Below are 15,928 nucleotides of genomic sequence, written 5' to 3' on the forward strand. Positions count from 1 at the left end.
AAAATAACCTTCAAAATGGTTGTGTAACAAGAAACATATAATGTGCTACAATTTATTTTATGTTCAATAATATATATATATATATATTTACAATATATGAAGTTATTTTAAAATATAATAAAATTTAATCCTTATAATAATGTTTTTATAAGCAGAATATATAGAAAAATTTTTAATACATTTATATATATACGACAATACTATTAATTATTTTATGGTAATATTAGCAATATTTTTAATAAATAATTGAATAAATAAAATAATATCATGGTATTTAATATACTATAAATTTCTATTTATAAATAATTTTTTTATTATATTATTTAAAAAAATTAGATATATATAATTATTTATCCTTTAAACAGTATGTTAAAATAATTTTTTTTTTAAAAAATAATAAATATATCAAACATATTCACTTATCTTAAATTACAAATTGTTATTCAATGTTATATTTAAGGATTCTTCATTTTATCTTTTTCTATGAATATATTTAATTAAATATACTTCTTTTATAAACTTTGTCTTATGATATAAAGATATTTTTAAAGTCTATGGATATAACTTTTATTTATATCTTGTTATTAAATATTAATGAAAGTATTATCTGTTATTAAAATATATATATATATATATAATTTCATTTTATAATCATTAATTTATCAAATATCAATAACTTAGATGTATAATGATTTGTACATACTTACAAATTTTTTTTTTTTATTGTAGGTTCTAAAATACTATTCACCAAAAGACTATCATTGATTTATTATGGACCATAATTATATATAGCATTCTTTAACTAACTTTTGCATGTACTATGACTTCACTTCCATTAACATCTTCTGATATTATTTTTCATTTAAAATGTAAGAAAGAAAATATTACACAATGTAAAAATGTTTTGGCTATACTAATTATACATATTATAATTATAATATTTACATATTTTCAAGTTTTTTCAATACATGGTTCTAAAGGATACATTCAACATAATGTCTTTACAATTATATTATTACTTATGGGTACTGTTATAACATATATACTTATGTTTATTTTTCATTCAACATATCCAGCAAACAGTTTTCTTTTAACATTATGGACTTTGATATCTACCTTATTTTTAATTAATCTAAGTAAGTTTAAAAATTAAAAAATAAAATAATAATTTTTAGTTATATATTATGATGTAGAGATAATCATCCAACAACTTTTCATAATTCTAATATCATTAATATTTTTATGGATATTATTAAGTATTAAAAAAGATAAATTTGAAGCATTAAAAATATCATTAAGTACAATAACAATTGCCATTTTATTATCTATAATCTTACATATCATTTTTTTTAATACAATACAAGAAACTTTATTAAATATTTTTATTACAAATGGTATATCTCTTTATATTATAAAATCATTTAATTCATCAATTAACAAATTGAAACAACAACTAATCCAACAAACTATAGATATTTATATATCTCCAGTAAGGTTAACCATCAAATTATTGGTTAAATTTTTAAGATTATAACAAAAATGAATACTAGTAAGGAAGAATATTATCAGTACTTTTTCTTATCAAATTTATACTTTCATTTTATTAATATTATATGATTAAAACATTTGTTGATTATTAATTTGATATTTTTAATAGTTATAAATCATATAATTATGATATTTCAACTTGTTTCTATTTTTACTTTATTTTCAATTGTATTATCACAGACTACGGAAGTCTTTGAAATAACAAATCTCCCAACATCAAATCCATTAATTATAAGTAGTCAGGTACAAAATTTATCAGATGAACTTTATAGGTATATAAATATTTATAGTAATTATTATTTTGAAAATATTTTATTTTTTTTAGATTAAATCTTCAAATTGGTCAATTATTTATCTCTGTAAGTAATGATTCAAGTTTATATCAAACTATTGTTAATTTATCTACCAAAACAGATAAATTACTTAAGATAGATTTAGTAAATTTAAATAATCGCCTTAAAAATGCCTCCACCATTTATAATACATTGATTCCAACATTATCTGATTATGTTAATAAAGTAAGATGTCTCTCAAATTCAGGGTGTATTAGAGTTCCATCAACTACATCACCAGCTCCAATAATTACAACAACCTTGAATTCAATAAATAATTCCACTAATTGTAATAATTTAATGGATAATAATACTAGAATATTAAATAAATATTTTGAAAATATTAATTGTAATTGGAATCTTATATCAGAATCTGGTAAAAAATATATAATAACATTAGAATCATTTACTGTTCAAGGTAATGCCAATATTACTATACATGATAATTTAAAAAATAAGAATGTAATCACATTAAATGGATCAATAACAAATCCTATAACAATAGATTCCAATGGATATAATTATTCTATATCAATAACCTCTGCTGATACCTCTAGTGGTGTTATTTTTGAAATTGATTATGAAAATTTAGATGTTTGTAGTATGGGGCTATGTTCAAATAATGGAACATGTATTGTTAATCCAGAAAATATGGCATCTTGTATATGTACTGGATGTTGGATGGAATCAAATAATTGTCAAAAAAAATATAATCCATGTGATACATATTTAAAATGTAAAACAATTGATCAAAATAATAATCCAACAAATAATACTTGTAAACCATTAGAAACATCCACTCAATGTTCAGCTCAATGCTATTGTAATGGTTCACAAATTCCAAAACCTTATTGTTTATAAATAATTTTTATAATTATTATCAACTTATAAAATTAAGTATATAAAATTAATATAAAATATAAATAAAACTTTACCCCTTATCAAATTTTAATTACTATGATTAATGGTACTGCTCCTTTTTTCATATCAATATGAGATTAAGTGTATCATAAATTATTTCATTACATTTCTATAACTTAATTACAAAAATATGATTAAAATTTATTTTCTATATATTTTTATTATTATTAATTTTTTCAATTTTTTTTATGCATTTGACACAACAAAGACAGGGACATCTACTTCTGTAACCCAGGAAACAACTACTAAAAATTTATTTTCAACACCATTAATACCATCAAAAATAATTCAAAATGCTTATGATTTAGCAATAAAAATTGAAAGGTATAATATTAATATATTTTAAAATTTTTATATTTCTTTTTTTTTAAAGTTTATCAAATGATATCACAAATTATTTATCAAAATTAAATAATAAAACTGAAGGTTCATGCTCAGATGGTTTAATAAAAAATGTTCAACAACTTTATGGTAATGTTAATAATATTTTGAGTGATGTTAATGAGAAACAAAGAAATATATTATTAATGGAAAAAGATATTGAAAATATTAAAAATATTGCTGCATGTATGAAAAATTCTAATTGTATACCATCTCAGACAACATCTATTCCAACAATTTTATCAACTTTAAAACCAATTAATAATGAAACTTGTGACCAATTAAATAATAATGGAATTATATCAAATGGAAAAGAGTATGAAAATATTAATTGTCAATGGAATATTAATGTTACAGAATCAAAATATATATTATTAACAATAAATTTTTTATATTTACAAGGAAATACTTCATTAATTATAACAGATAAATTATATGGTAATCAGACAATATATAATAAATCAATATATCAAGAAATAACTTTATCAAGTTATTCTAATAATTATGAAATATCATTAGTATCAAATGATTCATATAGTGGTGCTTCATTTAAAATAACATATATTACAAATGATGTATGTTATCAAAATTATTGTCAAAATAATGGAACATGTATAGTAAGACCAGATAATACACCATTATGTCAATGTAAAGGATGTTTTGATGGTGATACTTGTACTGAAGCTTTAGATAGATGTAAAACATATACAAAATGTTTACAGGATAAAAATCCAAGAAATACATGTAGTAATGAATCAAATAATGATGATTGTATTGCAAAATGTTATTGTAATGGAAGTTCCACACCAACAGCATTTTGTAGAAATTAAAAATAAAATTTCATTTTTTTTTAAAAAATGATAATTTGTTTAAAATTTAATTGACAATATGCCATACAATATAAAAAAAAATTAATATACATTAAACTCATGTGATTTTGCTGTGTAATACATCCAATATATTAGATTAAATATAATAAATGTTATAGGAAATACTTTTTGACTAAATTTATCTAAATCATCTCCATTCCATTTTTCAAAAAGTCTTGGTGTATGATTTCTTGGAATATTTTTTTCTTTACCACATTTTTTTTTATTAATTGATTCCCGAAAAACAGCCTTTCTTCTTTGAATTTCTTCACATCTTGATGATGGTAAATCAATTTCATCAGATGGTTCTGGTTGTGGACATTGAATAAATGTTGAATTTTTAGTACTTTCTTTTGACCATAAACGACGTGTTATCTCATCATCTTCAATAGTAACATTATTTAATATCATTCCTTGACTTCTTTTACGTGATGTTTTACGTTCTTTAAATGATTTTCTAAATGTTTTAGCTAGGCGTTTCATTGCTTTATCACGAATTTCTTTTTCATAATTTTCTATAATATTAAAAAAAATATATAAATAATTAATTTTATTATATCTTACCATATTCTTCTTTTTCTTCTTTTTCTAACATTCCAACAATTGCAAGTTCAACTATACTTAAAAATATATACCCAACACAACCAAACATAAATAAATCAAGACCTTTAACATATGAAACTTTTGGTAAAGATCTTGCAACATTACTATATTGTAATGTTAATGCCATTAATGATGAAACACCCAATGTAACTCTTGCTGGTAATGCTTTACGATCTAACCAAAAACTTATCCATGAAATTAATACCATACAATATGTTGGTAGATATATTTGAAGTATATAAAAACCATAAGCACGTTTAAAATAAAGTATTACTTTTAACTAAAAATAAAATTTTATTATTTATAAATTATTTTTTTTTTTTTGTTTATATATTACTTGATCCCATTGTCCTGCCGGATACTCATATGTATTTTTTTCTCTTTTTAAACCTGTATGTGTAAAATCTGGAAGGCGTATTGAATCCATTATTTCAATAGGTGTACCATGACGTTTCCAGTGAAGGCGTACCTTACCAACATTAAATGAGTAAGATTCAAATACTGTTGAACAGTATGTTCCATCTAATGGATAGGTAAGAAATGAAAATTCACATGGTGACTCAACAGCAAGTCGGTAATTCATCCATACCTAAAAAAAAAAATAAAATAAATATTATTATTTAAATAAAACTAACAGTTCCATTAGGAAATATTGCAAGAAATACATTTGGAGTTGGTGATGAATGAATTGTTGAACTTTTACTATTTAAAAGGCAAACATTAGGAATCCATATTTGTTCTACCATTCTATGTGATAAACTTAAATTTGACAAACAATGTGAACCCTCATAATGTTCAAAATTTAAACCTCTATCATGCCAAATTTGACTTAATAATATATCCATTTTTGATGAACTATGAAGTTCTGATATCTCAGAGACTTTTTGTATTATAAGTTCAACATCAACATCAACTCCCTCATTTGATGGTACAATATTTTTATCATATCTTGTCAATAAATCAGTCAAAATCCTTGTTCCAGCTTTCTCAGCCTCCCCAACAACACACTCAGATGTTGGGGTATTTTTATCTTAAAAAAATAAAAAATATTTAATAAAAAAAAATTTTTTTTTATTAATAAAACATACCTACACAAAAATCATCATTATTTTTTGATTTAATAAACCCTTCTCTACATTCACATGATATGTCACCCGTATCTAAACTTTTACAATAACTTGTCTTTAAATCACAATTACTACAACTTTTTTTTTTAACTAATTGTAAAGTTTGATACATATCATGATTAGTTTTTGATAATTTATTTATTGATTCATCACTATCAAAATTAAATTTTTTATTTTTAAGATAATACTCATCTTGACTTTTTAATATATTATTAATTGTTGATGAGTTTATTTGATTTGTAAAAAATATTAATATAAATAAAGGAAGTAGTATTAATAAAAATTGACTCCAATCATCTCTTTTCATTCTTAAAAAATAATATTAGTTTGGTATTTTTAAAGTATAGATAATAAAAGTAATAAGTTGTAATAGTTATTAATAATAATAATAATAAAATTCATTATTTGTTATTAAAAATAGTATATTAATAGAGTATTGCCTTATTTTTAAATTTTAGTGAAAAATCATAAATTTTAAGAAAAATTAACATTAAAATGTCAAAAGATAATAAATGCTTAACATCTCTTTTATAACTATAATAATAATGCACATCTTCTATCATCTATCCTTTCATCTTTTCCTTTCTAATGAGTTATTAACTGATAATAGTAAGTATCGAAGTTGTTTAAATAAAAGTGCCAGATGAGATGCAACTTGTTGAATCTTCAATATTCATATAATAAATAATATGTACAAGAATGGATAATATTTTTAGATGGATCTTAGACACATGTCTTTTAATATTTTCTACTTCAATATAAAGTGTCTATTTATTTTCAATGAGTTTTTAAATGTAAATAAACTTATAAAGACATCCTAAATAATTTTGATCATAAATATTTTTCAACTATTAATGTTTATAATTATTTATATACTTATAGATTAGTAAATGAATAAAATAAAGAAATATTATAAATGTTTCGTTTATAAAAATAAAATCATAAACTATTTTCTTAATAATAATTTTAAAATAGATATTTAAACAAAATTTTAGAGTCATGTTTATATATATACAAAAGAAAAAAAAAAAAAAAGATTTAAAGTTAGAAAAATTATAATAATTAACTTTGTTAAAATGAAATGTCTTAAGAAATTAAAGTTAAAATAACATAAATATGTCTGTTAATAACTACATCAAAAATGAATGTTATCAATATTAATATAAGTTATTGAAATTATATATCATATTTTGTTGAGAACCCATTTAACTGACAGGTAAATGAGATATACTTTATTCAATCTATTAATATATCACCTCAATAAGATTGATCATGTTACATGTGTCTTTAAACTATTAAAACTTTTAAACAAATATTATCATTTATAATTCTTTATATAATAAAAGTACAATATAATGTTTAATAATTGATAATTTATTTTTATTTATAAAAAATATTTTTTCTTTTTTTTTTTAGTATAAATATTTCGTTATTCTAATATAGAGATCTAAAAGTTTACAAAAACTTTTTTGTCACCTAAATATACAAATATTGTATATTTTACATAAAAACAAATTTAGTAATAATAAAAAATAAAAACTAAAAATTAAAATATAAATAAATAATTTTTAGTTAATTCTTTTCTTTATTTGTTAAATACCCGGCTAAACTAGCTTCATCCATAGCATAATTTAATATTGTTTCATTATTAATTTTATCACTTTTTGTTCTTTTTAATATTGATTGTTGAGATAAAGATAAATTTTCTGAATACAAATTTGAGGTTGTTTCAGAGATTGTCTGAATATTACTATCATAGGTAGGTTCTTTTTTAGAAGCCTGTGCCCATGATTGAACATCAGCTGTACCCCATATTGTAAATATGATACATGGTAATACTGAAACAAATGCTGAAACATAAAATACAATATTCCATTCAAATGCTGAACCAGTTTGTACAATAAATTTTGTTAAACTTGGGTGAATGATTCCTGATATGGCAACAAAAAAAAATGTTAATCCTGTAAGTGCTCCTGAAAATGCTGGTGCTATAGATACTAGGGCAGCCTGGCATCCTGGTGTATGCATTCCAGCACAAAACATTGATGCACAAAGACAAACCACAGCCAACCATGATGTTTCATTTGATATAAAACTTGGAATAATTAAAAAAACAGCTAAACCAAATGAACCAATTCCATTCATAAATTTACATATTGTAGATTTTCTCCATGATGTTTTTCTTTCTAAAAATGATGTCATGTATGATGAACTTATTTTAGAACTCCACATAGCAAGTGTTGGAAGTGATGATACAATACCATTAGTTGTTGGTGAAAAATGATGAACATCATGTAAATATGATGGTAAAAACATTATCATTGTCATTAAAGGTATTTCATGGCAGACAACAGAAAATATGGCTGCCCAGACAGGTAATGATGTTATAAGTTTAATCCATGGTGTCTTTGTTTCAATTCTTTTTTGTCCCATATTTTCAGATGCTGTTGATGCAACAATATAATTTAACTCAGCTTCACTAATACAACTTTGTTTTGATGGTTTATCAGCACCAAGTATTATATAAATAATAATAAAAAATACACCAAAAAATGCTGATAAATAAAAGATAGATGGCCATCCATTCATAAATACTGTCTGTGAACATAAAGCACCAGAACTTGATACAATTAATAATGTACCAATTTGTCGACCACCAGTTACAATACCAAAAGCATAAGCTCTTTCATTTCTTGGAAACCAACGTGTTAATAATGAATTGACAGCAGGTTGTAAAAATGCATCACCTAAACCAACTAAAAATCTAGCAAAAATAACATAATATACAGATTTGTATGCTAATAATGGTATTATAATATTAGCTGTTGAAGCAATAATTACAGCAACTATTGTCATATATTTAGAATTAAATTTATCTGAAAACATTCCAATTAAAAGCATACAAAATAAACCAGCATTAAATGCTCCAAGAACATATCCTTGTTCCTCGGTACTCCATGATACTCTGGGTGCTCCAGTTGAATTTGTATTTATTAACATTTCTAATTTAGTATCATTTGGTGTGACATATTCTGTTGAATTAATCATACATACCATTGCCATTCCCATATTTGAATTCATCATATGTACACTATATTAAAATATTAAATTATAAAATAATAAAATACCTAGCAAAACATAAACATAATAGTGATGCAGTTAACATTCTAAATGATGGAAACCATTTATATGTTTTAATTTTTTTTATTCCATTTTTGTATCCATTTTCCATGGACATATTTGTAATATCCATATTTTTTACTTTTAATGTACCATCATCAGTAGGTTTTATAGATGCCATTATATCTTCAGGTGAAAATGAATTAACAATATATTTATCTAAAGTAAAAGTTTATATAAAAACAAAGTATATATATTTATATTATTTATAGTAATAAATTAAGTTTTATATACGGAAGTAACATTTTTACAGTTTCTTTATATATTTATTATATAATATTGGAGGCTCCTGTCCAGTTACAACTTGAAATAATAAAATAATTAAGGGTGTGCATGAAGTTAACGAATTAAGAGATAATGAATAAGAAAAAACTAGAACAATTGGAAGATGATTCTAAAAAATTGAAGAAACTAGAATATTATTTGAGTACAAGAATATAATATTCAATATTAATTACATGATTGTAATAAGATCTAAGTAAATAATATTTGTTACGCATTTATGGCTTTTTACTATTCATTTAACAGTAATAAAATTAGTATTTTCAAGATATAATAATAATTAATACAGATTAAGTGATGATTCTCATTCACCGTATACTATCTTTTTAACAAAAATATTAATATAAAGTTAATTTGGACAAGTTAAATTATCTTTTTCTTTTCAAAATCATTTTAATAATGGTTTAATCAATTTTCTAATTCTTTTCTTTTATAAAATTTCATATATTATACGGTTTTCAATAACAGTTAACTTTAATAGTTCTTTATTTTTCAATATGTAAACAATTAAATGATAGGTTCATTCTTTGATATATATATATATTAATGATTATATATATATATTAAAGAACAATAAATATTTTATTAATTTTTATTTAAACTTCAATAACATACCATAATATAATTTTTAAAAAAAAAAAAAAATTTACCAATACCTCAAAATAATAACTTATTTTTAATAAAAAATTTTCCTCAAAAACCACAATTTTCAAATAGTTATTACTAAAGATTAATTTTTTTTACTGATAACGGGAAAAAATTAAATTTACTTGAAAATTGCGATTTAAAAATTTAAAGAATTTTTCATTTCCTTATTCACAAGTGTTAACTTGGATAATGAAACTCTTACACATTCTTTATTACTTTCATAATTTTTGAAGTTAGTTAGGAGAATAATTTATTTCTATTTACTTTCCACTTATTTAAGAAAACTACTAAATTTGTTGACTGTTGCCGTGTCTATTAAAAGTAGCCAAATTAAAAAAGTCAACAAAGAAGAATTCAATTTCAAGAGAAGATCAATTTACCTTATTATACATCTTTTTTTTTTTTTTTTGTTATAACAAAGGACAGAAATTTGAATTAATTATTTTTATATTTTTAAAGCTTGTTCTATTTTTGTTTACAAAAATTTAAAAAATAACTACTAAGTCATTTAAAGTTAGAACAATATATTTATTTGTTTTTTTTTTTTTTGTTAAAGAATAATTTATAATAGAATGACGTATTTTTCCTTAAATTTTTGTAAATATTTTTAAGAAAGTTATTATAATTATGGGACATATATATATAAGTAGTAAATAATTTTTACCCAAAAATATATAAAAACAAATATAATTTAAATCAAGAATAAAATAATAAAAGAAGATCAGTGCAAAAAAAATAATAGACAAACAAGAATTTTTATCTATTTTTTTTTTACAAATTGTGATATTTTCGGATGAGACAAAATAAATATTTTAAATACAAAAAAAAAAAACAATATGTTATCGTAATTTTAAGAGTTCTATCTCGGAATACGTAAAGCTCTTCCTTATCAACAAAACAAGTTTTATTTGAATGTTATTTATTAGGACTAGCTTCTTAAAATTTATACCTTATTAAAATGATTTAATCAAAAAATAAAGAAAAGACAGTTCTAAAAGTTGATGTTTTTAAAAAAAACCGTTACTTAGTACAAATATTTTTCAAACTAGTGGTGGGAGAAAAAAAAAGTAAATCTAGGTGATAGGCTTTTCTGATACTAGACAGAAAGACTCCAAACTTTAACTACCGTAATTTCATGTATCTTATTATTTATAAACTTCTTTATATTTTAATGAAACTAGCTTTGACATCATATGGTCATCTTTTAGCACCCTTCTTTATTATATTAAAAGAGACGGACACACGCTGGAAAATATTATCTTAAGCCATGTGATTAAGTAAAAAGAAATTCTAGAACTAGATAAAGAGGAACTAGAACCTTTGAAATGATACTTTAGATTTAATTTTTCTTTTTAATGTTTCAAGAATTTTTGGTTTAGACGCCTTTTTATTATTTCATTTAACCACGGACAAAAATATATCCGGTTCTAAGTATCATTACAAAAAATTTACTTAATCAAAGTATATATAATGATACAAAATGAAGTTTCCTGAATCATAACTTCCTAACAATTTCATTTTTTATTTTTATTTAATAGTTAACTTTTTTTTAACATATAAAATTAATTATTTTAATATAAAATATTTTTTTTTATCATATATAAGTATTTAAAAAAAAATATTTTTAAGATATTATCTAATTTTTTTAAGAAAAAATTCGTCATCACAAAATATGTTATTCTTATTATTAACTCAAAAAAAAAATATGATTTTAAATATTTTATTTTTTATCTAACACTAATTTTTATTCTTTTTATAACATACCTTTTATAATAGAAGGAAAAAAATAATCTTCTTCACTACATTCTTCATCTAAATCAGAATCCCATTCATAATTTAAAAGATAATTTTTATAAGCTATTCCATTATTCAATTTTTTAGCCATAATATATATATATATATATTTTTTTTTTATTATTAGAAACACTAAGAAATTATAAAAATAGTTTATATAATTGAAGTTAATGTTATGTTAAATATTAGTAAATGATAAAAATAACAAAAATTAAGGCAAATAACATATTTTTATAGTAGTGTATGCATTTAACCTGAACTCTCCTACACTCCTTCTTTGACTTTAAATTCAACCTCTTTTACCACTAAAAAAAGATGCTTTGAAAGCGGCTTTTCTTAAAAAAAAAAAAAAATTTTTTACCAAATACTTTAGAAAGAGAGTCATTTTTCTTTGCGCATCGTTAAGAATTTCTTTGGATAAGTAGGATCATTTACTTTTTTTGTTTCTTTTGTCGACCTTTATAACATTATTAAGAATAGTTACTATTTCGGTATACTGATATCTGCCATATTATTATACTCTTATGAGATTAGTTTGACTAATCAAACAATTGTAAGCAGACAGTAAGGAGCTGGTAAAATTATATAATATTTCTGAAGTATAATTTTTATATGATAATTACTTTCTTACAAACATATCTATTCACTATATACATATATATAGATATATATATATATATATATATTTTTTTTTTGTAAGAAAAATGAAATAACAATTATTTAATAAAGAAACTAAATAATAAAATTTAATGATGTTTATTACAAATATTTATATTATAAAATGACTCATATTACTTTCCATATATTTTTAAAATCATTTTGTAAGTTAATTTAAGTAGGAAAAGTTAAGAAACAAGCTATTCTCATATGTAACTTACATAAAATGACGACATTATATTATATCTAAGAAAGTGATATAATAGAATTAAAGTATCTTCTTGGTATATCTCAACAAAACCAGCATTACAAATAATTAACTACTTACCAGACAATAAGGAGTCATTTACCTGGTCTCCAAAGAATACACCTTCTTATAAGTAATTAACTCTTTCCTGTCCATCCAATTTTTCTTTTATTTTATCTTTACTTCTTGTTAAATTAAAAATTATCAAAAACTAAATATAAATGTATTCCTTCCTTTATAGATTACTCAAAACAATTTTTTAAAAAAAAATATATATATATTTTTATTTCAATCAAATTATTTTTGTATTTTTAAAAGTATCTAATTAAAAAAAAAATAAAGAAATAATAATGTGTGGAATTTGGGCTCTTATTGGAAAAGAATATTGTAATGAGAAACACGGAAAAGAATTTATGAAAATTGTTGGTCGTGGTCCTGATTATACTATTGTAAAACAGGTTCAAAAAAATGCTTGGTTAGGATTTCATCGTCTTGCTATTGTTATTGTATGTTTATTATAATTATTAATAATTTAATAATTTATTTTTTTTTAGCCAGGTGATGTTCCATCACAACAACCAATAGTATCAGGAAATTTATCTGTTGTATGTAATGGTGAAATTTATAATCATTTTTCAATAAAAGCATCATATCAAATTGACTCAAATAATATATTAAATGGTGGTAGTGATTGTGCTGCTATCATCCATTCATTTCTTTTAAATAATCGCAACATTGTAAAAACATGTGAATCATTAGATGGAGTTTTTGCTTTTGTTATGGCAGATGAGGATAATTTGTATGTTGGAAGGGATGCTCTTGGTGTTCGACCATTATTTTATGGACATACGATTGAGGGAGATATTATTTTTGGATCTGAGGTAAAATGTATTGAAAAATTAGTTGAAAAAGTTGAATTTTTTCCACCAGGATGTTGTGCAGAGATTCCTCTTAAAAAAAATCAATTTTCACAAAAACATACAATGAATTTACAACAATTTTTTAATGTTCCTATTAAACCACATAAAAGTTTTGATATGATTGAAGCACAGGTAAGATTATACCAATAATTTTTATAATTTATTAAAATATTTTAACTTACAGACATTGGTACGTGAAGTTCTTGTTCAGTCTGTTGAGAAAAGATTAATGGGAAATAAAAAGTTTGGTTTTATGCTTTCTGGTGGTCTTGATTCATCTTTAATTGCAGCAATAGCCTCAAAATATTTAACTCACCAAAAACCAATTGCTTTTTCAGTTGGTTTTGAGGATTCACCTGACTTGGAGAATGCCCGTAAAGTAGCAGAATTCCTTAATATACCTCATGAAATTCTTGTCATAACACCAGAAGATTGTATTAATATTATTCCTGATGTCGTTTATGCTTTAGAAACTTACGATCCACTTATAATTCGTTGTGGTATAGCACATTATTTACTATGTAAATATATTAGTACAAAATCTGATGTTCGTGTTCTTTTGTCAGGAGAAGGTGCAGATGAATTGTTTGGTTCATATGCCTATATGCAACGTGCCCCCAATTCATCACATCTACATAGGGAAATTTTAAGAAGATTAAAACATTTACATCAATATGATGTTCTTAGATGTGATAGATCAACAAGTTGTCATGGTCTAGAAATAAGAGTACCATTTTTAGATAAAAAATTTATTAAATTAACATCAAAATTACCACCAACAATGAAATTAATTAAAGATCAACTTGAAAAGTATGTATTAAGAAGTGCTTTTGAGGGATGGCTTCCAGATGAAGTACTTTGGAGAAGTAAAGAAGGTTTTGCTGAAGCTTTAGGTAAAATTGATCTTGGAGATATAATTAATGAACATACAAATAAAATTATTTCTGATACAGAATATAATTTAAGATTTAAACTTTTTCCTCATAATACACCAGAATCAAAAGAAGAAATGTGGTATAGAGGAATTTTTGAAGAATGTTATTCAATAGGTAAAATGACTGATGTTGTTCATACCAAAGTATATAAAACCGCCGCCTGGCATATAGTAGATGAGAAGGAGAATTGCAAAGATAGATTGATGGTATTTTGTGGATCTTCAAGTTTAAGAAGAAAATCAACAGGAAGTGCTACATTCTCTGGAGTTGCATAAAAATAAATTCATATATTTTTTAACTAAAAATTTTGTACAATCATGTAAATAGACAGATTTTTATTATTTTTATGCTAATAGTTCTTTTTTTTTTGATTATAAATACAAATAAATTTTTACAAAAAAAAATAATTTAATGTATTTTATTATAAGATTTATTTGTTAAAGAATTAAAAACTCTTGTTTTATAAAATATTTAATTTATAAAAATATAAGTAAAATCTAGAATATTGTTATTGTTATTTATTGTTAAGTTATGATATACTATACGAAATAAATATATATGAATTATTGTGAAGTAAGTATTTATTATAAAATTAATAAAGTTTTAAACTTTTTTTTTTTGAATTGTTTATATTCAATTATTATTTGTAATTTACTTCTTTTTTTTTTAAAGTTAAATTTCTTTAAAACAAAATATTTATACTTGTTGATGTTGATTTTGTTTTTTTTTTATTATTTAAAGTAGCTCAATAGACAATTTACAGTAAATACTCGAATAATAACTATACTCAAATAAAAGTCGCACCCAATTAGAAGTCGCATCTATCAAAAAATTTTAAAAATAAATTTCGTATTTTATTGACAGTCAATCAAAAAAAAACTTTATTTAAAATATATATAATACTTCCATAAAACATTTTTTTTTATTATATTAACTTATAAAAAATTTGGAGTTTCATATAATATAATTATCTTTAATTGATATATTTTGTAAATTTAATAAAATTTTATTATAATTAAATAGTTATACTTTAAATAATTATTGCACTCAATAAACAGTTGTAATTATTTTACTTAATATTTACAATGTATAAAACAATAAAAAATAAGATATATATATAAAAATTATATATTAAAAATAAAACTAGTAATAAATTTTATTTTTAATTTAATTCTTTTAAGTTATTAGTAATTTTTAATTACTTTTTTGTTTTATTAAATTTAATAAATACTACTTTCATAAAAATATTACAAAAATTTATGTTTTTGTAAGATACTTGAATTAATTACTAAAGCAATTAAAACTGTTTGCTAGTGATTTTACATATAATGGGAATATTTAGATAATGTATAATTGTGATTTATGTAAAAAAGAACTTATATTTAATTACATTAAAAACATATTTTTGAAAAAGATAGAAAATAAATGGATAAGAATTACTTCAAAGTATATATGTACTTATATATTGTATATTTGATTATAGA

General features: G+C 21.8%; 5 protein-coding genes across 5 annotated transcripts; 3 read left to right on the top strand and 2 right to left on the bottom strand.

Moving 5' to 3' along the window:
* Positions 1-820: 820 nt before the first annotated feature.
* SRAE_1000146100 (Epidermal growth factor-like domain and CUB domain-containing protein) lies at positions 821-2,741 on the top strand (the record flags this gene model as incomplete). The annotated part of the gene is made up of 4 exons (XM_024648420.1): positions 821-1,136; positions 1,176-1,189; positions 1,729-1,820; positions 1,874-2,741. 4 exons carry the CDS (start codon positions 821-823, stop codon positions 2,739-2,741), a joined length of 1,290 nt encoding a protein of 429 aa, XP_024502400.1.
* Positions 2,742-2,931: 190 nt separating this feature from the next.
* On the top strand, positions 2,932-4,012 carry SRAE_1000146200 (Epidermal growth factor-like domain and CUB domain-containing protein; the record flags this gene model as incomplete). The annotated part of the gene is made up of 2 exons (XM_024648421.1): positions 2,932-3,125; positions 3,175-4,012. The coding sequence occupies 2 exons, from the start codon at positions 2,932-2,934 to the stop codon at positions 4,010-4,012; spliced, it is 1,032 nt and encodes a 343-aa protein (XP_024502401.1).
* An 81-nt stretch (positions 4,013-4,093) lies between these two features.
* Positions 4,094-5,893, bottom strand: SRAE_1000146300 (Gamma-aminobutyric acid A receptor/Glycine receptor alpha family and Neurotransmitter-gated ion-channel transmembrane domain and Neurotransmitter-gated ion-channel family and Neurotransmitter-gated ion-channel ligand-binding domain-containing protein; the record flags this gene model as incomplete). The annotated part of the gene is made up of 5 exons (XM_024648422.1): positions 4,094-4,566; positions 4,616-4,934; positions 4,992-5,243; positions 5,290-5,684; positions 5,743-5,893. 5 exons carry the CDS (start codon positions 5,891-5,893, stop codon positions 4,094-4,096), a joined length of 1,590 nt encoding a protein of 529 aa, XP_024502402.1.
* A 1,460-nt stretch (positions 5,894-7,353) lies between these two features.
* On the bottom strand, positions 7,354-11,776 carry SRAE_1000146400 (Sialin; the record flags this gene model as incomplete). Its single annotated transcript, XM_024648423.1, has 3 exons — positions 7,354-8,872; positions 8,910-9,120; positions 11,656-11,776. 3 exons carry the CDS (start codon positions 11,774-11,776, stop codon positions 7,354-7,356), a joined length of 1,851 nt encoding a protein of 616 aa, XP_024502403.1.
* A 1,163-nt stretch (positions 11,777-12,939) lies between these two features.
* On the top strand, positions 12,940-14,719 carry SRAE_1000146500 (Asparagine synthetase [glutamine-hydrolyzing]; the record flags this gene model as incomplete). The annotated part of the gene is made up of 3 exons (XM_024648424.1): positions 12,940-13,095; positions 13,144-13,641; positions 13,694-14,719. 3 exons carry the CDS (start codon positions 12,940-12,942, stop codon positions 14,717-14,719), a joined length of 1,680 nt encoding a protein of 559 aa, XP_024502404.1.
* Between the last annotated feature and the right edge of the window lie 1,209 nt (positions 14,720-15,928).

The sequence above is a fragment of the Strongyloides ratti genome, assembly GCF_001040885.1.
Source record: "Strongyloides ratti genome assembly S_ratti_ED321, chromosome : 1".
Lineage (NCBI taxonomy): Eukaryota > Metazoa > Nematoda > Chromadorea > Rhabditida > Strongyloididae > Strongyloides > Strongyloides ratti.